The 21,486-nt window shown below is 51.3% G+C and overlaps 1 protein-coding gene across 2 annotated transcripts in view; it reads left to right on the forward strand.

Annotated features, from left to right (window-relative positions):
* Eln (elastin) overlaps positions 1–20,647 on the forward strand; it is a 43,563-nt gene extending 22,916 nt beyond the window's left edge. The window contains exons 15-37 of one of the 2 annotated variants that reach the window (XM_057765667.1): positions 206–250; positions 529–576; positions 3,237–3,326; positions 3,411–3,470; positions 4,563–4,763; positions 5,814–5,867; positions 6,368–6,457; positions 7,097–7,144; positions 7,687–7,788; positions 9,537–9,608; positions 11,078–11,236; positions 11,320–11,379; positions 11,739–11,870; positions 12,958–12,996; positions 15,051–15,158; positions 15,250–15,309; positions 15,478–15,600; positions 16,536–16,574; positions 16,742–16,792; positions 17,413–17,457; positions 17,893–17,922; positions 18,845–18,895; positions 19,674–20,647. In XM_057765667.1, coding sequence (XP_057621650.1) covers positions 206–250; positions 529–576; positions 3,237–3,326; positions 3,411–3,470; positions 4,563–4,763; positions 5,814–5,867; positions 6,368–6,457; positions 7,097–7,144; positions 7,687–7,788; positions 9,537–9,608; positions 11,078–11,236; positions 11,320–11,379; positions 11,739–11,870; positions 12,958–12,996; positions 15,051–15,158; positions 15,250–15,309; positions 15,478–15,600; positions 16,536–16,574; positions 16,742–16,792; positions 17,413–17,457; positions 17,893–17,922; positions 18,845–18,895; positions 19,674–19,717 — 1,751 coding nt within the window. In that variant the 3' untranslated portion in view covers positions 19,718–20,647. The remainder of the gene's footprint in view (positions 1–205; positions 251–528; positions 577–3,236; positions 3,327–3,410; positions 3,471–4,562; positions 4,764–5,813; positions 5,868–6,367; positions 6,458–7,096; positions 7,145–7,686; positions 7,789–9,536; positions 9,609–11,077; positions 11,237–11,319; positions 11,380–11,738; positions 11,871–12,957; positions 12,997–15,050; positions 15,159–15,249; positions 15,310–15,477; positions 15,601–16,535; positions 16,575–16,741; positions 16,793–17,412; positions 17,458–17,892; positions 17,923–18,844; positions 18,896–19,673) is intronic. The other variant, XM_057765668.1, reaches the window with a different exon arrangement.
* The last annotated feature ends 839 nt before the right edge of the window (positions 20,648–21,486 follow it).

The following is a 21,486-nucleotide window of genomic DNA, read 5'->3' on the forward strand; positions in this document are numbered from 1 at the left end:
TTATTGCTAATCACAATACCCTAAGCAAGCCATTTTTTTCCTTCTCTAAGCTTCAGTGTCTTTGTAAAATGGGATGGCAGCCCCTACGCATGCTTGTATCTGTTTACACTTTGGTTGTGTTGGGGGGGGACCCCAGATGAATGGAACGGGGGGGGGGCAGAGCATGAAGGTTTGTGTGAGTGACAACCAAGGATCTTCTTCACAGGAGTGGCTGGTGCAGGGGGCAAGGCTGGCTACCCAACAGGGACAGGTAAGGGAGTAAAAACATCTCACCTGCTTACAGCCAAAGGAACACCAGTGCTCCCCCGCCCAAGCTCCAGGGACTATCCCAAACACAAGCTTACCCATCTTGCATGAAGACCTTGGGCCAAGCCGAGACTCTGATCTGGGTCGGGGCAGCTCTTTGGCCTTTATTAGCTATGAAGTCCCCAGCTACATCTGGGTGTCTGTGGGGCTGGGAGCATGGGACTCTGGAGATACCTAGACATCAGCACCATGTTTAGTGTCCCCTCATCTCCCCTCTTCCAGGAGTTGGATCACAGGCGGCGGCGGCGGCAGCTAAAGCAGCCAAGTATGGTGAGTACACTGGAGTCCTTGCCAGCTTCCAGGCCCCCAACTCCCCCATCCGGCGATGGTCAGAAGAATAACAAACCAGGTGGTTTCTGTGTCCCCTTCTTAACCCCCTTTTCAACAAGACCCATACATATGGCTCTCCCTCCTCCCCCCTCTATCCATCTCTCTACCTATCCCTCATCCATTCATACCCTACTCACCCATCAACCCCTCTGTTCTTCAATCACTCTTCTCCACCCATTCATCCATCCTTCTCTCTATCCACACCCCCCTCTTTTCTTTATCCCACCCTCCATCCACCCATGCATCCCTTCACCTCTCTCTTCCATCATCTCTCCTTATCCATCCCTGTATTGTTCCTCCTCTCCCTCCATCCTTCAACCTCCCTCCATCCCCTATTCTTCCTCACTCTATCCATCCATCCACCCATCTAACCTTCTCTTCCTTTTCCCTCCATCCATCTCCTATTCATCTAGCTATCCTACCCATCTTCCTCCCACACCTATCACACACACACACACACACACACATATGCGCACCCATCCCTCCATCCAGCCATCTCTCTTATCCATCTCTCTCTCTCTCTCTTTTTTTTTTTTGTGTTTTTTTTTGAGACAGGGTTTCTCTGTGGTTTTGGATTATCCATCTCTCTTATCCATTCATCTACCCATCCTCCACCCACTCTATGCCTCCTTTTATCCCTCCTCGAGCCTTCCTCCCTCCATCCCCGCATCCTTCCCTTCCTTCATCCATCACCCCTTTCTCCACCCGCCTATCTCAGGGGCTGTGGACAAAGCCCCGCGAGCCATTATTTCTCTGCAGGGAAACTGAGAGAAGCTTATTGGAGAAAGTGACCTGTCATTCAAGGCCTTAACATACAGGGAGAGTTTGCCGTGTGTGTCAGACAGAAAGAACTGAGGGTGGGGACTCAGCATTTAGAAGGGGGCGATGGGGAGATTGGAAGTTTGAGGCCTCCCTTTGCTACATAGCAAGTTTGAGGCTATCCTGGGCTACATGAGGCCCTTCTCAAAACAAAACAAGAGATGAAGAAGGCAGCAGAGCATAAAAGACGAGTTCTTGGTGATTGGAGAGAGAAATATCAGTAGTATCTGTAGAAGAATGTTTTAATGTTATACATCCATTTCACATACAAAAATGTAACCCCCCCCCATCCACACAATCCCTGAGACAGCCTAGCTGTGAATATGGCACGGTGGGAGTGTGGTGTGGTGGTGCCATGTCCTTGCAGTAGACAAAGTGGGCATCTTCTCCCTCTTCAGATAGAGGCCAGCCCACTAGGAAAGGCTTCTCCCCTGTCCCCAGCCCAGGAGACCTTCCTGTTTCCAGGTCAGGGGCAAGAGGTAGGGCAGAGTTAGAGGAAGAACTGATCCTGCCTTGCAGAGGCCCCCGAGCTTTTCTCCAGGCACAGTGGCCCCTTGGTGGATCAGGCTTGGTGGGAATAGCTGGGATATGGGAGCTGGAGAGCCTGGAGAGAGGGGCTGCCAGAGCCGGGCAGCCAGACACTTGGATTATGAATTTGGCTGAGTCTTCGGAACACAGGGAAAGGAAGCCTTCAGCATTCCTTTGGGGGCCCCTCTGGCCCAAGGAACGGAGCTTGTGGTTTCTCAGTATGTAGCAGTGATTAGAGAGGGGTTTGTCTGTGAACATCGGACTCCCTTAATAGGCGTGTGGAAATGGACACTTCTGGGGCAAACGCAAGAACCCTGGGGTAGGAACCTTCCCAAGCAAGCCCATGTGGACATACTGAGGCTTGTTCCTGGGTGAGAGAATGGTGGGTAAAAAGCCAGCACCCCGCCTGGAGGCCATGGCAACAGGACTGAGAGTTCAAGGCCAGCCGGGGCTACCTAGTTGAGACCCTGTCTCATAAAAGAGCAGGCAGTAAGGGGCCTAGGGAGATAACCCAGTTGGTACAGTGCTTGCCACACAAGCATGAGGACCCGAGTCCCATGCCCCATAATCCACATTAGAAAGGCAGGCGAGGTGGCACATATCCGTGATCATAGCGCTGGAGTGGGGGTGACAGCTGGATACCTGGGACTCCCTGGCCAGCCAGGCTAGCTGGCCCAGTCCAGGTCAAGGGAGAAGACCCATCTCAGAAATTAAGGTGGAGACTTGGAGACATCTCCACGGTTAAAGTGCATGCTTTGTAAGCATGAGGACTGGAGTCCGGGTCCCCCAGAAACCCACATAGGTGACCCACCTGTAATTCCAGCCTTGGAAGGCAGAGGTGGGAATTCCTCAGAGTCAAGCAGGCTAGGAAGACGAGCCATATTGATTGGGAGAGCCCCCCCTCAATAAATAAAGTGACGGAACACCAAGGATGAGTCCCTGAAATCAATTTTGGGCCTCTGCATGCATCCACAGACCACAGACAGATGCGTGAACTATGTGTTCCCACATGCATGGAAAAACATGCATATCCACATACATGGGCATGCATGTGAGAAAGGGAAAAAGAAAAAAGTTCCTGAGACAATGTCCTCAAAATTAACTTCTGGCCTTGACACACGTGTACATATACAAGTACACTCACGCACACACACACACACACACACACACAATATGCTGGCACCCCTGGAGCCTTCCTTTCTGGCTCAGGAGAAGCTCAGGGGAGCCACATGGTGCTATCCCTGTCCCAACAGGTGCTGGAGGAGCTGGAGTCCTTCCTGGTGTTGGAGGGGCTGGCATTCCTGGTGGTGCTGGCGCAATTCCTGGGATTGGAGGCATTGCAGGTAATGCTTGTCCCAGCTGGAGGGTGGAGGTGTCCTTGAGGAGCCACCAGGGCACAACCTTACCCTCTGTGCCTGTCTTTTCAGGTGCTGGGACTCCCGCAGCAGCTGCTGCTGCAAAGGCTGCTGCTAAGGCTGCTAAGTATGGTGAGTGTCCCCCAGAAGCAGCAGGTTGGGGCTCTGCATGGACACTGGAACTCCATGAGGAGGGGTAGACTTTGCCTCTGATCACCTCGGGGCACTCTGACCACCCCAGAGGGAGGCTTTTGCCCACACTGGTCGCTTTACCTGGAAGGCAGCTCCTGTTCTGCATGGACTTGGCAGGGGAAGAGATACTACCATACATAACCTGCCTAGAATCCCCAGTGAGGGGCTGGGGTGTGACTCAGTGGTAGAGCCCCTGCCTAGAATCCCCCAATGATGGGCTGGGGTGTGGCTCAGTGGTAGAGCCCCTGCCTAGAATCCCCCAGTGAGGGGCTGGGGTGTGGCTCAGTGGTAGAGCACCTGCCTAGAATCCCCCAGTGAGGGGCTGGGGTGTGGCTCAGTGGTAGAGCCCCTGCCTAGAATCCCCCAATGATGGGCTGGGGTGTGGCTCAGTGGTAGAGCCCCTTCCTAGAATCCCCCAGTGAGGGGCTGGGGTGTGGCTCAGTGGTAGAGCCCCTGCCTAGAATCCCCCAGTGAGGGGCTGGAGTGTGGCTCAGTGGTAGAGCCCCTTCCTAGAATCCCCCAGTGAGGGGCTGGGGTGTGGCTCAGTGGTAGAGCCCCTTCCTAGAATCCCCCAGTGAGGGGCTGGGGTGTGGCTCAGTGGTAGAGCCCCTGCCTAGAATCCCCAGTGAGGGGCTGGAGACATTACTCAGTAGTAGAGTGGTAGTATATGCAAAGTCCTGGTTTCAATTCCCAGTACTGCAAAATAAAACATGATAACAAAAGAACAAAAACAAAACAAACAAACAAAAACTCACAGCCTAGGTGCCTACAACAGACATTTTGATTTTGCCTTGGAATTGATCATGTTCTCCCAGCTACATATCCAAACTAGAGGTCTCTCTGGGCTCCATCTTAGTCCACCCCTACCTCTCTGATGAGTTGGATCCTTGTAGAGGAATCACCAACCCATCTGCTTGTGATCCTGTACTCAGGATAGACTGTGGTCCCAAAGCTGACCTATACATCTGCCCTGGGAGGCCTACAGAGGTTCTCACAAAGCTTAGTCTGAGACAATCCTCTTTCCGTCTACAGGAGCTGCTGGAGGCTTAGTACCTGGTGGACCAGGAGTTAGGGTCCCAGGTGTTGGAATCCCAGGTGTTGGGATCCCAGGTGTTGGTGGTATTCCAGGTGTTGGTGGTATCCCAGGTGTTGGTGGCATCCCAGGTGTTGGTGGTATCCCAGGTGTTGGTGGCATCCCAGGTGTTGGGGGCCCAGGCATTGTGGGTGGACCAGGTAAGTTGGGCTGTGTGTGTGTGTGTGTGTGTGTGTGTGTAAGCAATGTAGAGTATTGCCAAGACTTTGACTGATCCCTTAGTCTTCTTCATTCATCTATACATATTCTTGACCAAGTCCAATCCCCTCCTCTTTGGACTATAACAACTTTCTAACTAGCTTCCAGCAACAGCAGCATCTCCAGCTTCCCTTTTAATTGACAGCAAGCTGCCAAGGCAGGAACCATGCCTTTCGTTAATATGGCCCCACCCTTAGCTAAGTAGGTACTCAGAAAATGGTATATAGATGAGTAAGTGGATAGATTGGTAAATGGTCAAGCGGGTGGCCATAGAAGTGATCAAGTAGATGAGCAGTTAAACTAACCAATGTGAGCACAGTATGAATAGATGCGAGAATTGGTGAATACAGGGACTAAGAGTAGTTGGGAAGATGAATTAGTAGATTGGAAAAAAACAGATGGTTATGCAGGTAGGAAACTACATAAGTGCTTAGAAGAATGGGTGTGTGGATACATGGGTGCATGCATGAATGGTTGCATGGGTGCACGGGTAAGTGCATAGCTAAGATCGATGAATAGACAGACAGGCAGACTGGTAGACAAGTTGATGGGTAGATGGGCAGGTGGGTATGTAAGATATTGATAGATGCACAGTGGGATGGATAATCTGATGGACAGACAGGGTGGTGGGTAGGTAAGCTGATGGGCAGATGGATGCATAATGGATAACTGAGTGATAGGTGTCTGAGTTTCCATCCATTCATTCCTCCATCCTTCCATCTAGCCATACACCCATCACCCATCCATTTATCTGCCTTAATCCACCAATCTACAAATGGGCAGAGAGCTAGTGGGTGGGTGGATGGACAGCGATCTAAGGACAGACAGCAGATGGAGAGACAGAGACAGGAGAGAAGATGAATGGATGAATGGACAAATAGCTCTACAGATGACAAAAAAGATGGAGTAACAGACACGTAGACAGAGGGATATACAGGGACCATCTCTCCTTCATTCTCTCCTGAGAATTCTGTCCCCCTTGATCTCTCCAGGGGCTGTGTCACCAGCTGCTGCTGCTAAAGCTGCTGCCAAAGCTGCCAAATATGGTGAGTGCCCTGACCATCCCTGCTCTGGCTCTTGCTTGCCCTTCATCCTCTTGCTCAGAAGAGAGCAACTTGCTCAGGGAAAACCCCAGACAGAGCTGCTTGGAGCCATTGGACCCCAGAATAAATTGTATCTCTCCAATTGTCTCCCACCTTGAAGCCGTGATATTGCTGAGTGATGGACCCATCCCAGGATGACATTCCCAGTCTATACTGGGAATGTTTTGGCTCTGGCCAAAGTCCTCTCAAAGGGCAGACATAAACCCATTCACTTCTCCATAACAAAGCAATGCTTTCCCATATATCCAGGGAAGAGAACCAGGGAAGACTCACACATCTTGGAGGAGACTGATCAGGGACCCCGGGAATCCCCATTTCTTGTCCTTAAGGACCAACTTAAAGGAAGCACGCATCGCATCCTTTTTCCCAGCCAATGAGCATTCTTCCAGAGTTTGCCCAGCCTCACAGGGGTCTCTTTTTATTGGATTCTTTCTCTTCTACAGGAGCCAGAGGTGGAGTTGGCATTCCAACATATGGAGTTGGTGCTGGGGGCTTTCCTGGCTATGGTGTTGGAGCCGGAGCCGGACTCGGAGGTATCCTTCCCCATGAGCTTATTTCATTTCAAGTCTTGCAGGGAGTTGGGGAGTAGATGTGGGTTTTGGTGTGCTAGGGAAGAGAGAGATAAGCATCATAGCCTTTAGTGGATGGGAAAGCTGTGGTCCTTGCTCAGCAGCAATCCAGGCAAAGGACCACCCATCCATCCATTTCTCCGTCCATCTATCAGTTCATCCATTCATCGCTCTGTCTTGTCCAACTATCTATCAATCCATTATCCGTCCACTCATCTATTTATCCATCCATCTACCCATTAACCTATTGTCTTTTCATCTATTAATCCATCTACCTAGTCATCTCATCTATCCACACATCTATGCATCATTCACCTCCTATTCATCCATATATCTATCCAAGTGTATGCACATACATCTCTCCAGCCATCTGTGTATCCATCCATTTATCTACCCATCTACCCATCTGTATATCCATCCACCAATCTATACATCCATTCATCTATCCATTTACCTACCTGTCCATCAATCCATTCGCACACCCATCCATCCATCTTTCTAACTACGTACCTACTCCCCTGCCTCCCTGACCACCTGCCTTCCCACTGTCCCATTCTTTTAACCCTTCTATCCACGTACCCACCTGTTCTTCTCTTTTCCTAGCAGGTGCAGGCCAAGCAGCTGCTGCCGCCGCCAAAGCTGCTAAATACGGTAAGTCAATTTGCCATGTCTGATGCCATTCTCTCTGTGGAACCCAGGCTCTGAGCAAGGGCAGAGCAGCCTCACCCTTGGGCCTTCAGGGCAAAGATGCAAATCCACAGCCCCCATCTGCCTTCTAATCCATGCCCAACTCTTCCACCTTTTCCATTTGCCATTAAGATTATTGGTACCGCCAGTTGTGGTGGCGCACGCCAGTAGAATTTGCTAAAGGAGGCAGAGGCAGGAGGATCACAAGTTCGAGGCCAGCCTGGGCTACACATAAAAAAAAAAAAAAAAAAAAAAAAAAAAAAAAAAAAAGATTGTTGGTACCTTGTTTACCAGCTCGCTCCAAAAGAGTGAGTTGGAGATGCTGGACAATCCTGCCTCCCTCTCTATTTATCCATGCACACAAACATATATATGTATATGTGTATATATATGCACATGTGATTAGGTGGATGGTGGTGGATGGATGGATGGATGGATGGATGGATGGATGGATGGATGGATGGACAGATAGAGTGAACACAGGTGTTTATGCTTCTCTCCTCCAGGTGCTGGAGGAGCCGGAGGCCTGGGAGGCCTGGTGCCAGGTGTAGGAGCAGGTGGAGTACCAGGAGCAATACCAGGTGTACCAGGCACTGGTGGAGTGCCAGGTAAGCTGTGTTCCCCCATCCTGAGATGAGTTTGTATTGTCTTATGGAAGATGTTTGGGGCTTGACATTTTACAGATAGGAAAACTGACCCCAAAGATGAGTGGGAAGAGGGGACAGTTTCCCCTAAAGCAGTTGAGTGGAGAGGAACACTCTCTAGGGACCCGGTTGCTGATCTCTGGCAAGCCTCTTCCTGCCTGGGGAGACTCAGTCTGCTCTGTGGAGGATCCCCACGTAACCCAGAGTTGAGTGACCTGCCTTTTACTCTGAGGAGTTTCTAGTTTCTTATCAACAGAGGACCCTTCATTCAGGTGACCTTAGGTCCTTTCCCACCAACCAGTCAGAGATAAAAGAAAGATGATTTTTAAAACCTTGGCATTCAAAGACACCCTTTTCAATTGTTGTTTTCCCATTGGAAGATTTCACTTCCGTATCCTTCCCGCCACACCCAGGAGAAAACTGTCCTTCTGTATTTTTTACAGAAAGGAGCTAGGGCTGGGAGGTGCCTGAGTAATAGAGCGCTTGCTGAACGTGCAGAAGAACCTGGGTTCATTTCCAGTATTGCAAAGAAAGAAGGGGCACTCAGTGGGTAGAGGCACTTGCAGCCAAGCCTGACAACCTGAGTTCAAATCCTGAAACCCCACATGTTGAAATGAGAGAAATGACTCCCATAATTGCCTTCTAACCCCCAAATGTGTACTTGGGTGCATGCGAGCATGCACACATACAAATAAGTAAATGAACATGAAATTTTAAAAGGCACAAGAAAGGATGCTTGGGAGATGGTACAGGGATAGAAGCATCTCTGTTGCAGTTAGTGTAGGGACCAGTGGTTGAATCCCCCAGAAACTACATAAAAGCCAGTGGACATGGCAGCCTGCCTGTAATCTTAGCATATAGGAGGGAGAGATGGGGACTCCCCAGAGCAAGATGGCTAGCTAGAACAGCTGAAACAGTGAGCTCTGGGTTCAGCGGAAGATGCTGCCTCAAAGTATAATGTAGGATCAGAAAGAAGACAAGGGTAGCCAGGCAGGGTAGCACACACTTTTAGTCCCAGCACTCAGGAGGCAGAAGTAGGCAGATCTCGGAGTCTGAGACTAGCCTGGTCTACAAAGCAAGTTCCACGGTAGCTGTGCTGTTACACAGAGAAACCCTGTCTTGAAAAACCACCAAGAGAGGGAGGGAGGGAGGGAGGGAGGGAGGGAGGGAGGGAGGGAGGGAGGGAGGGAGGGAGGGAGGGAAGAGGAGGACCTCTGTGAATGGTGTGATTCCTGTACTATTTATAGAAAAAAACCTGTTAGAAATCAAATTTTCTAAAACAAATCTGTATATTCAATACTCCCTTAGTTAAATCCCACCCAAAAAAAGTTGTAAATACGTGTGTGCACATGTGTTTAAAAATAAATAAAACATGAGGAAGGGGTCATTTCCTACAATAGCTTGAGATACAGGTTCTGCTAGGAATTTTTTACTTAAGAGCATCCCAAACAGGGCTGGGATCCCATAGGCTCAGAGCTGCCTCTCAGCTCTTCACTGAAGCCCAAGCAAAACAGGGGCATGCCCAGGTGCCCTGCAGAGGGCAGCAGCAGCACTATGCCTGAAGCCCGGGTCACCCACCTCGGCACCCTTCCCTGTCTCCAGGGTGAGGCCGTGGTACCCAGAAAGGGATACCCATGGGTGGACTCTGGAAGGGATGGGTAACAATGAGGAGGGGTATTGGGTATCATCTTATACTCCATTTATCCAAATAGGAGCAGGTACCCCTGCAGCTGCAGCTGCTGCCGCTGCTGCTGCCAAAGCAGCCGCCAAAGCAGGCCAGTATGGTAAGTTGTCCCTATCTGTATCTGACCTTTGACCCCAGACCATAGCCTTCTCACATCTCCTGCTGAGGAGCTAAGGGCGATCTTGAACTCCTATTCCTCCTGCCTCTCCATCTCATTTGCTGGGATTCCAGGCATGTGCTTTCCCATGCTTTGTGTATGCAGTGCTGGGGGCTAGAACCCAGGGCTTCCTGCATGCTAGGTAAGCACTCTATCAACTGAGTCACACCCCAAGCCCTGAGTATGGGCTTTTCTCATAGCTTTTAGCTTGCCTGCTCCCCTTTAGCAATATAGGTGTGCCAACACCTCCATGGCCTTGCCCTATGCTGAAAGCTCCTGATACCCCAAGTCTAACTATGGCTGGTCCTCTTCTCAATCTCAAGCTAGAATCGAGCCTTATCCGCTTGAGGGGCTGCATTGCTCCTGCTTTCTCTTGATAGAGGTCAAGTTGACCCTTAGAGTCCCAAGAATGTATACATTTCCTGAATATGATTAACGGTGGATGCTCTACTTGTAGGAGTTAAGCAGGGGTCCAGTCATATGCTGGGGCAGGGGCTTGGTAAAACTTGGCCTTAATGAATTTGGTAGCCAGGCCTAGTGGCACTGGTTTGTAATATCAGCTACTCAGAGAGCTGAGCAAGGACATTGAAAGTTCAAGGCCAGCCTGAGAAATCTAGTGAGACCCTGTCTCAAAGTAAATAATAAAATAGTGATGAAAAATCTGGGACCTTAGCCGGGCGGTGGTGGCGCACGCCTTTAATCCCAGCACTCGGGAGGCAGAGGCAGGCAGATCTCTGTGAGTTCGAGGCCAGCCTGGTCTACAAGAGCTAGTTCCAGGACAGGAACCAAAAAAAAATCTGGGACCTTTTCACCCTTAGTCATAGAGCCCCTGCCTAGAATCCCCCAGTGAGGGTCTGAGGTGTGACTCAGTGGTAGAGCCCCTGCCTAGAATCCCCCAGTGAGGGGCTGGGGTGTGGCTCAGTGGTAGAGCCCCTGCCTAGAATCCCCCAGTGAGGGGCTGGGGTGTGGCTCAGTGGTAGAGCCTCTGCCTAGAATCCCCCAGTGAGGAGCTGGGGTGTGGCTCAGTGGTAGAGCACTTGGATAGCATGTTCAAGGCCTCCCAATAATTCTCCAGTACTAAAAAAGGAAAAAGGAAAACTAACAAACAACCAAAAAAAAAAAAAACCCTGCTTGTCCTCTGTCATCCTCAAGCCTCCAAGGTGCCCCTGTCCTTCAAAAGGTTACAAACTACTAAATTTACATCTGACTTTTATTACATAGGAGCAAAAAGAGGCCCTGCAAGGGATAGTATCTGCCCCAAGATCACACAGCAAGTCTTTGCCAGGGCTGAGAAGAGAACCCACAGCTCCTAACTCCTAGCTGTGTGTTCTTTTTTCAGCTCCTGCCTTCTTTGTTTGAGCCTTGATTATAGCTAAACTACACGATTATAGAAACTACTCCTTTTCTTATAGGTTTGGGCCCTGGCGTTGGTGGGGTTCCTGGCGGAGTTGGTGTTGGTGGGGTTCCTGGCGGAGTTGGTGTTGGTGGGGTTCCCGGCGGAGTTGGCCCTGGTGGTGTTACTGGCATTGGAGCTGGTCCCGGCATCGGCCTTGTACCTGGTGGTATTGGAGGTGAGCTCTGGTGGGTGAGTAGGTCCAAGAGTTCCCTGGAACCTCCACGGGTACCACCTTTAATGTCCTTCCTCTCTCTTCAGGAGCAGGGACGCCAGCTGCCGCCAAGTCTGCTGCTAAGGCAGCCGCCAAAGCCCAGTACAGTAAGTGCATCGTGACTGCCCTCTCCTGTCCCCACCCACCTGGCCAGGGCACACTGTCCAAGCGCTGCCACAGGAAACAACCTTGCAGATACATCCTTACCATCTTTAGCTCCCCATGGTACCTAGAACAGGGCACAGAAGCTACATAGTAAGAACCTGTCTCAAAAATGATAAATAATAATAACAAAAAAACTCGTGGACTCTGGGGTGAGTTAGTAGAGGAGGACAAGGCTGGGTAGGAGGCTGCCACTGCCTCGGGGGCCCCCTTTCTTTGAGGCCTGACTCAGCTCCTGAGTCTGAGCAGCACTACAGGGGCACAGGCCTACTAACTACAACCACTTCCTACCTCTTTTCTTCAGGGGCTGCTGCCGGACTTGGGGCTGGTGTCCCTGGATTTGGGGCAGGTGCTGGTGTCCCCGGATTTGGGGCAGGTGCTGGTGTCCCCGGATTTGGGGCAGGTGCTGGTGTCCCCGGATTTGGGGCTGGAGCAGGTAAGGAAAATTCTAGAAACTGGATAGAAAGTGCCCTTAAGAAAGAGGGCCTGCCTCCTCCCAGGATTCTGTCCCTGTATCTCCACACAGCACTCATTAGATTTTCCTAAGCAGGCAAAAGCAAATGGGTACTAGGTAGATAAGGCAGGCCTGTGATCTAAGACACTCAGGAGACTGAGACTGAGGTTTACAAGTCCAAGCACAGCCTACTCTACAGAAAGCCTGCATAACTTTGTGAGGTGCTATCTTTGATTGATTGATTGATATAACCAGGGGCTAAAACTGCAGCTCAGTGGTAGAGCATCTTCCTAGAATTCCTCAATAAGAGGTTGGCCAGGTGGCTCAGGGGTAGAACACCTGCCTAGCACAGGTGTAGTAACAAGAAGAGGTGGAGCAAGTCAGATAATAATAGGTGAGGGACAGACTAGCCAAGCAATGCCAGGGTATGAGATTCTAGAGGGAGGCATAAGAAGGCTGCAGCCTGACCGAAAGCCCCCTAACACCCACAGACAAGAAAGTAGAAGTCTCTTCCTCTGGGCCAGATAGCCTTCCAGAAGGCCCCAGGACAGTGCTTCTCAACCTGTGGGCCGCAACCCCTTTGGCAAATCTCTATCTTCAAAACTATTTACATTGCGATTCCTAACAGTAGCAACATTACAGTTACGAAGTAGCAACGGAATAGTCTTATGATTGCGGGGTCACCACAACATGAGGAACTGTATTCAAGGATGGTTGGGAACCCCTGCTCTAGGTAAAGGGGACCGCTAAGAACCCCATCTGAACTTCACTCTGTACCCAGCCTCAAGCATGCAATGGTGGACATGAAGCGGGGGACAAGAAGGGACAGATGAAGGGAAGAGGCACAAGCTGTCGCCCCTCCAGGAGTCCTAAGTGACCAACATCAAGGCTAAATGCTAGAGCCCCGCACTTGCAAGTAGGGCCTCCTGACTGGAGTGCCATGGAGTTTCAGGGCTTTAGAAGAAACATGATCTAAGTAGAGGAAGTCAGGGTGGGCTTTCTGGAAGAGGCAGCAGCACTTCCAGGTTACAGAGCTCAGCAGCTGACCTCTCTTTCCCTTTTCCCGCAGTCCCTGGATCCCTGGCTGCATCCAAAGCTGCTAAATATGGTGAGTGTGGCATGCCACCTGGTCCCCTTGTCACCCCACCAGCCTTGACAGAATAGGATTGAGGTGCTCAGCACAGAGAAAGGCTAGCTAGGGGACATCTGAATGACGGTGAAAGACCTAGCGCCTGCCTATTGACCCCTGTGTCCATCAGCTGTCAGGGGCCAGCATGCCAGTAAACACCTATAATCCCTGCTCTTGGAAAGGGGAGGCAGGAGGTCACCTTTGGCTCCACGGAGAGTTCAAGGCCAACCTAAGCTATAGGAAACCCTGTGTCACTCATAACAGCTGTCATGTCTCCAAACCTCACTATAACACCGACAGTTTTCTTGGTGCAGGGGGAGGATTATAGCTGTTGGTCCCACAAGGCTCGGCAGCGTCAGCCTCCGCTCCACCCTTTGGTCTGTGGAGTCGTGGATACTCCTTCCTTGCACAGGCATCCCCAGGCCTCCTCCCTCCTTTCCTGCCAGCGTGACTCTGCCTAACACCCGCCAGCCTGGAAGACGTGGCAGACCTGCCTGCCTTGCCACTTGGCACTCTGGCCAGACCCACACTGTCTGTGACCCCCACATTCCTGGGCTCTTCAAGAGCCAGGCAGGGGGGCCTCTACCAGGGATGCGCCAATTGGCTATAGTGTGTCCACTTGAGGCCAGTTTCCACCTCGGAAAATCCCATTCCTCAGCTATACACACACACACACACACACACACACACACGTGCGCACACACACACACACACACAGCCCCTGGTCACTCACAGCTTTCTCTCAAGTTCCTTGCTGGCTGCTCTTGGCCCTAGTCAACAGACATTGCCAGGGAAATACACCAAGGATTCCCTGGAAGATCAGCCATCGGGTCATCTGCCTTAGAACCTTGAACAACAGCATTCTTGTGTATATTCAAAACTTCTTCTTAGCCGGGCGGTGGTGGCGCACGCCTTTAATCCCAGCACTCGGGAGGCAGAGGCAGGCGGATCTCTGTGAGTTCGAGACCAGCCTGGTCTACAGAGCTAGTTCCAGGACAGGCTCCAAAACCACAGAGAAACCCTGTCTCGAAAAAAAAAAAAAGAAAAAAAAAGAAAACTTCTTCTTTGCCTCAACCTTCTCATCTGCAAAACTGGTGTGACTGCCAGGCATGGTGGATCATACCTGTGAGGCCAGCATTTTGAAGGCTGAGGCAGGAGCATCTCAAGTTCAAAGACAGCATGGGCTAAATGGGGAAAGCCTGTCTCAGAAAATAAATAGAGAGATGAGTGCATGGCTCAGAGGTAGAGCCCCTGCCTAGAATCCCCCAGTGAGGGGCTGGGGTGTGGCTCAGTGGTAGAGCCCCTGCCTAGAATCCTCCAGTGAGGGGCTGGGGTGTGGCTCAGTGGTAGAGCCCCTGCCTAGAATCCCCCACAAAGGGCAGAAGACATGTCTCAGTGGGAAAGTGCTTGCCTAGACTCCTCTAGTGAGGGCCTGGAGGTGTGACTCAGGGGTGGAGGATTTGCCTAGAATCCCACAGGCCTCTGTTATGCCTTATGACCTAAGGCATGAACACATCTTTCAGACATAGGGGACTGAAGGCAGGCATGTTGGCACAGACCTGTCACCCCTGCAGTCGTGAGGCTGAGATGGACAAGTAGAGCATGAGTGCAAGGCCAGTCTCTGCCACTTGGTGAGATCCTGTCTCACTAGGAAAAAAGGAAAAACGATAAAAAGGATCCAGGCAGTGGTTGCACACACCTTTAATCCCAGAACTCGAAAGGTGGACACAGATAGATCTCTGTGAGTTTGTGGCCAGTCTTATCTACAGAATGAGTTGCAGGACAGCCAGTGCTATGTATGTTTGTATGTGTACACACACACACACAAACAAATAAAGCCAAGGCCAAAAGAAAAAAGTTCCAGGCATCAGAGCTCATGCCTAGAAATCCCAGCACTTGGATGGTGGAGGCAGGGAAGTCAGTTCACAGTCAGCCTTCAGCCACAGAGAAGCCTAAAGCCAACCTGAGCTCTAAGTAACCTGGTCTCAAATCAACAAAGATATGGGCACTGACCCTCAGTCCTCTCTCCACAGGAGCAGCGGGAGCTGGTGGCCTTGGGGGTGCTGGAGGTCTTGGAGGTGCTGGTGGCCTCGGAGGGCCTGGGGGTCTCGGTGGGGCTGGTGTTCCAGGTGGTGTAGCAGGTATGTTTTTACTCTCCCGACAATGAACTGGCTGGGGATGGAGACTGAGAGCCCTGAAGCAGTCCCTCCTTGAGTCCCTCTGTGTCCCCAGGAGCTGCACCTGCTGCTGCTGCTGCTGCTGCCAAGGCTGCTGCCAAGGCTGCCCAGTATGGTGAGTAAGAATTCAGCCTCCCTGGCCTATCCCTGAACTCCTAGGGCCCAGCCATTTCCTGGTCATTAGGTACCCCAGAAGTGACCTGGGAGCTCAGGGATTCCCTTGGCAACAGGGCCTAATTACAATCTCCTGACCAGTGTGTATAATGCATGGGTCTCTCCCCAGGTCTTGGTGGAGCCGGTGGACTGGGAGCCGGTGGACTGGGGGCCGGTGGACTGGGGGCCGGTGGACTGGGAGCCGGTGGACTGGGGGCTGGTGGAGCAATCCCCGGTGCTGCAGGCCTTGGAGGTAAGGAGTGAATGAGGTATCTGAGCGGGAGAAAGATATACATACTAAAGACAAGTGAGGACAAACAGCTGTCATCCCAGCACTGGGGAGGCTAGGGCGGGAGGATCATTAGTTGGAGGCTAACCTGGGCTACACAGTGAGTTCAAGATCAGCCTAGTCTATATTAGACCCTACTTGAAACAAAGGGGTAGAAAGCTTAAACAGGGAAGAGCCAGGTCTGCCCATTGACGTAGAGGTACCAAAACCCATCTTCTCTATCGTTCAATCCACGAACCACTACAGGTGAGGGCTTATTAGCATAATGACGGTCAGATCCATTTCTCAGACAAGAAAAGTCAAAGACTGGAGAGGAATTACATCCCCAAAATCTCTACCACCATGGTGGATCTCTCTCTCTCTCTGCCCGCTCCCCATGTGTCTCCTACCTAAACAAGCCTTATGCTTAATATAAACTACTGGAGGTCTGGGGAGATAGTTCATTGGTAGAGCCCCTACCTAGAATCCCCAGTGAGGGGCCGGGGTGTGGCTCAGTGGTAGAGCACCTGCCTAGAATCCCCAGTGAGGGGCTGGGGTGTGGCTCAGTGGTAGAACACCTGCCTAGAATCCCCCAGTGAGGGGCTGGGGTGTGGCTCAGTGGTAGAGTGCTTGCCTAGACTCCCCTACTAGTAAGTGGCCAGAAGCATTGTTCAATAATAGAACACTTGCATAGCATGTGTGAGACCCTGGATTCCATCTCTAGCACACACACACACACACACACACACACACACACACGAGGCTATTAGAATGATGGGTGTGTGAAGGAGGAGAGATGATGGAACGGTGGGAACAGGAGGACATGTCATGGGTAGATGCTGATGAATAGATTAGCTAAGACAGCCTGAGTGGCAGGGAGAGGTGGCTTTCCTGAGCCCTCCTGTGTCTGTTTCCCCTAGGTGTATCCCCAGCTGCAGCTGCTAAAGCAGCCAAATATGGTGAGTTTCCTCCATACCCTCCCCCTCCCCAATACAGGTTTTTACCCCCATCACCATCACCGTCACCCACACCTGCCCAGCTCATGGTACTCCCAAAAGGTCTTGTTCAAGATGTCATCCCCACCACCCTTGTGTCTCACCCTGACACCCCTCTGTCCTCTCCTAAGGTGCTGCTGGCCTTGGAGGCGTCCTAGGAGCCAGGCCATTCCCAGGTGGAGGTATGACCAGCTATAGTGTTGTTCTTAGCTCTGCCTGGCTCTAGGAAACAAACAGGGTCCCAGATATCGAATTCACATGAGGGCCCAGGGTCGGAGATGGACAAATCACTCTAGGTCAGGAAACCAATGGGGCAGAGAGAGTGCCTTCCCCACAAGCTGAGGATAGTGCAACCAAGCTTAGAACAAAGGCACAAGACACCACACAGGCAGATAAGACAAGGACAAATTTAACCAAGAAAGTGACTTCCAGGCTCAGTAAAGCACCCACCCTCTCACTGAGTAGGCATGAAGACCTGAGTTCAATCCCCCATCACGGACATAAAATTTGCCAGCTGGGAAGGCAGTGACTGGAGGATCCCTGGGACTTGCTGGTCCAGTTAGTTTTGCCAAACTGGTGAACAGAAAGAATGGTTAGTAAGAGACCCTGCCTCAAAGTGAAAGGTAGAGAGCAAACACACACGCACACACATACTCACATGCACGCATACATGCACCACAAAGAATGTGGCTTCTGTAGAGCACAGCAATGGGAAGGAGCTGGTTCCAGGCATCAAGGCCAGGTGACAAGGCCAGAACGTGGCCTGCCACTATTCATCACCAACCCCAAATCTCTCCTGCAGGAGTGGCAGCAAGACCTGGCTTTGGACTTTCTCCTATTTACCCAGGTATGCCCAAGCGTCCTGCCCTGGGGCCCTGTCCTGGCTCTGCCAGGCCCTTCGCTCTCCTCTGCTCCATTCGCTTAGAAGAGTTGAGCTAATGTCTGCAGGAGACCCCAGGAGGAGGCCAGACCCCGTTCTAACCTTAGGACACTTCTCAGGGCAGGGGACATTGCATCAGCTTTTCTAAAGCATCTTTCACATCTTTTGAGGTCCCTGTGAGTCAGTAGTTTCCCTATCATACTTCTCATGCGGTAAACTGAGGCTCACAGACCGCTAAACACTGTTCCCAGGTCACACAGTGAGCAGAGATAGAGCTGAAGGCTCCTGCTACCCAAGCCCAGGACTCGACCTTTCTTGTGTTACATGTCCTGCTCCCATCGGGGGGCATGGGGGGCTCCCAGAAGTGCGCCCACACTGACAGCTCTTCTTCTTACTTCATAGGTGGTGGTGCTGGGGGCCTGGGAGTTGGTGGTGAGTCTGCAGTAAAAAGATATAAACTAGCCATGTTGGTGGAAGGAATCTTAGCTCTGGTGGGAAAGGGGGGAGGTGCAGATGGGAGTGAAACAGAAGGATCAAAGTTCAAGACTAGCCTGGGCTACAGAGAGAGTTGCAGACGACTTGATCAACTTAGCAAAACTCTGTCTCAAAGTTTTTTATAAACATTTTTTTTTTTTTTGGTTTTTCAAGACAGGGTTTCTCTGTAGCCTGTCTTGTAGACCAGGCTGGCCTTGAACTCATAAACACTTTTTAAAGGGATGATGATGTAAATCAATAATAGAGCAGGTGCTTAGAATCACCTCATAAGAGGCTGGGAGCGGGCTGGAGAGATGGCTTAGTGGTTAAGAGCATTGCTTGCTCTTCCAAAGGTCCTGAGTTCAATTCCCAGCAACCACATGGTGGCTCACAACCATCTGTAAAAGAGGTCTGGCGCCCTCTTCTGGCCTTCAGGCATACAGACAGAATATTGTATACATAATAAATAAATAAATAAATTTTTAAAAAAGAGGCTGGGAGCATTACTCAGTGATAGAGCACCAGCCTAGAATCTCCCAATGAGGAGACAGGGCATGACTCCATGGTAGAGCACCTGCCTAGAATCTCCCAGTGAGGAGCTGGGGTATGACTCAGTGGTAGAGCACCTGCCTAGAATCCCCCAGTGAGGGGCTGAGGTGGGCTCATCTGTAGAGCATTTGCCTAGAATGCACTAGGCCCAGGTTTCATCCCTAGTACTATGTAGTTTGGTTCTGGGGAGTAAGAACCCACCAGGGTGGGTGCGCTGATTGGCAGGGAGGTCTTGGGAGCCTACAAAAACAGGCCAGAGCTAGCACACGGTGAGGATGCTGGGAGAGGTAGGGGAGCCCAAGTTCTCATCCTCTGCTACCAACACCCACAGGAAAACCTCCAAAGCCCTATGGAGGAGCCCTTGGAGCCCTGGGATACCAAGGTAAGTAGAGAATTTGTCCATAGGGAAGAAAGAGGCAAAATCAGAGATCAATTCGCATCCCACCAGCCTGGGCTAGAGTAGAGGTGCCTCTATGCAGATTGTCAGACCCTCCATACTCACCTCCAGTGTGACCTGGACATTTTTATCCATATCACTTTGCTGTGCCTACACCTGCACAGAGGAGCCTAGGACTTAGAGCGACAGAGAGGACTTCCAAGATGGGTCATCTGCTTGGTGCCACCAGGTGGCGCTAAAAGGCCACATCTAGCAGAAACTGCATGATGGCTGTGCACCAACCTGTGGTACCTCCCTACCCCAGGTCATCTATGGTCAGGTTTGTTGAACAGGGCACTCAGGAGGCTGAGGCAGCAGGATTTTGAGTTAGAGGCCAGCATGAACTCCGTAAGGAGACAATCTCAACAGCTCCGCCCCCATACAAAAAGAAAGAGAGAGAGAGAGAGAGAGAGAGAGAGAGAGAGAGAGAGAGAGAGCGCCAGCGAGCTGGCTGAGGATACAGCCCTGTTGATAGAACGCTTGCCTAGCATGAGCTAGGTTTCCTTCTCAGCACAGCATAAAACCAAGCAAGGTGGAGGGTGCCTGTAATTTCAGAACTCAGGAGGTAGGATGTGAGGATCGTGAGTTCAAGGCCATCCTCAGCTCCATACTGAATTCATGGCCAGCTTGAGCTATGAGCCCCTGGAAGCAGAGGAGACAGGGACTCAAAGTAGCCCAAAGGGACCAAGCTGACCATAACTGTTTATGCTTCCTTCCAACCCAGGTGGGGGCTGCTTTGGGAAATCTTGTGGCCGGAAGAGGAAGTGATCTTCTGGAGACCCCTGACTCGCGACCTCATCAACGTTGGTGCTACTGCTTGGTGGAGAATGTAAACCTTCCATGACCGCCCCCTACTCCATCCCTCTGACCCCCACCTGGGAGGGGACAACAGGCCAGTGGCCTTAGAAACCCACAGGACAAGGAATCCAGACAGCAGCGGCCACGTACCCCTAACCAGAAATATCCCCCCCTCCATCAGAGGCCAGGGCGGGTGCCCCATCTCTTCCCACACAGTCTCCATCTCCAAGAGAAATTGGTGCTACATGTTGGTGCTTCTTTTTCGTGGGGGGAGGGAGGAGGGAAGGGGGTCCCAGGGGGACCCTCCCTTTCTTGAAACCCCTCTGTTAAGATGGTGCACACCTTTGTTGGGCAGTCCCACCTCCCCTGCCCATCAGGAGCCATCCCTGGATTCATCCCATTGGTACCCAAGTGCCGAAAGCCTTGACGCTGGATCTGATGACACAGTCCCTCTCTCTCTGGGTCCCTTGGCCCTGTCTCCCTCTACCAGTAGCTATTTCCCACATCTGGGACATCTTGGAGTCGGAAGGCTCCCCACACTGGGAATAGCTCCCTTATTCTAGTGGAATCCACCTACCCCACCCATTCATCAATCCATCCATCCATCCATCCGTCCATCCCAACTGCCTAGGGCCACTAGCTGGCTGGGCACACCTACTATCAACCTGGTTCACCTGTCATGGCAGCCTGTACCCTGTTCCCATGCCCACCACACACCCCAAATGCTGGCCTGGGGTGCGAGGGGTTGTGTGGGCTGGGGCAGGACTATCCTCCCCACATGCAGTACTGTATCCCCCAGTCCCTTCCTGGAGCCACTCCATCACCGAGCATGTCCCACCGCCCCCACCTCTTTGTGTTTCGCTGTGATAGATCAATAAATATTTTATTTTTTGTCCTGGATATTTGGGGATGATGTTTGATTGTTGGTGTGCTTTTGGGTTTTATTTTTATGGTTAATTTGGGGGAAAAAATACTTTTCTAATCTGAGGAGCTGTATCCTCAGGAGAAAATTCATTTTAATCGCTTTGGTATAACTCTGGATGAAACACACATTTTTTTAAAAAACAACAAAAACAAAATAAGAAAAGAAAATTAACTGCTTTAGAAAAGACTAATAAATAAAAACCTTTTAAAGGAAATTGTCTTGGGTTTCTTTGCTTTATGTGTATGTGTTGGTGCGTGTGCAAGTACACACAGGTGTGCATAGAAGCCAGAGGACAACCCTGAGTGTTACCCTCCAGGGGCTGTCCACTCACCAAGCAGGCTAGCTTGTGTTTGCTCCCCCACCCACCCCTACCACCTCCCAAGAGCCCAATTCCAGGGATTGAACTCAGATCATCATGCTTGCACAGCAAGCGTTCTATCAAGTGAGCCATCTCCTCAGCCACCTTTGTGTTTTATCAACTGCTTTCAACTTCTGGCCCAGTGGTAAATTGGTTCTAATGTGAGGAATATCTACTGCCCAGGATATGGTGAGGAGGCTGTTGACCCAATTCAGATGATGTCACCTGGGGATATAAGTAAGCAGTTGAGCTCCTGCCTAGAATCCCCCAGTGAGGGGCTGGGGTGTGGCTCAGTGGTAGAGCCCCTGCCTAGAATTCCCCAGTGAGGGGCTGGAGTATGACTCAGTGGTAGAGCCTCTGCCTAGAATCCCCCAGTGAGGGGCTGGGGTGTGGCTCAGTGGTGGAGCCCCTGCCTAGAATCCCCCAGTGAGGGGCTGGGGTGTGGCTCAGTGGTAG

This window comes from Chionomys nivalis, chromosome 3 (genome assembly GCF_950005125.1).
Source record: "Chionomys nivalis chromosome 3, mChiNiv1.1, whole genome shotgun sequence".
Classification (NCBI taxonomy): domain Eukaryota; kingdom Metazoa; phylum Chordata; class Mammalia; order Rodentia; family Cricetidae; genus Chionomys; species Chionomys nivalis.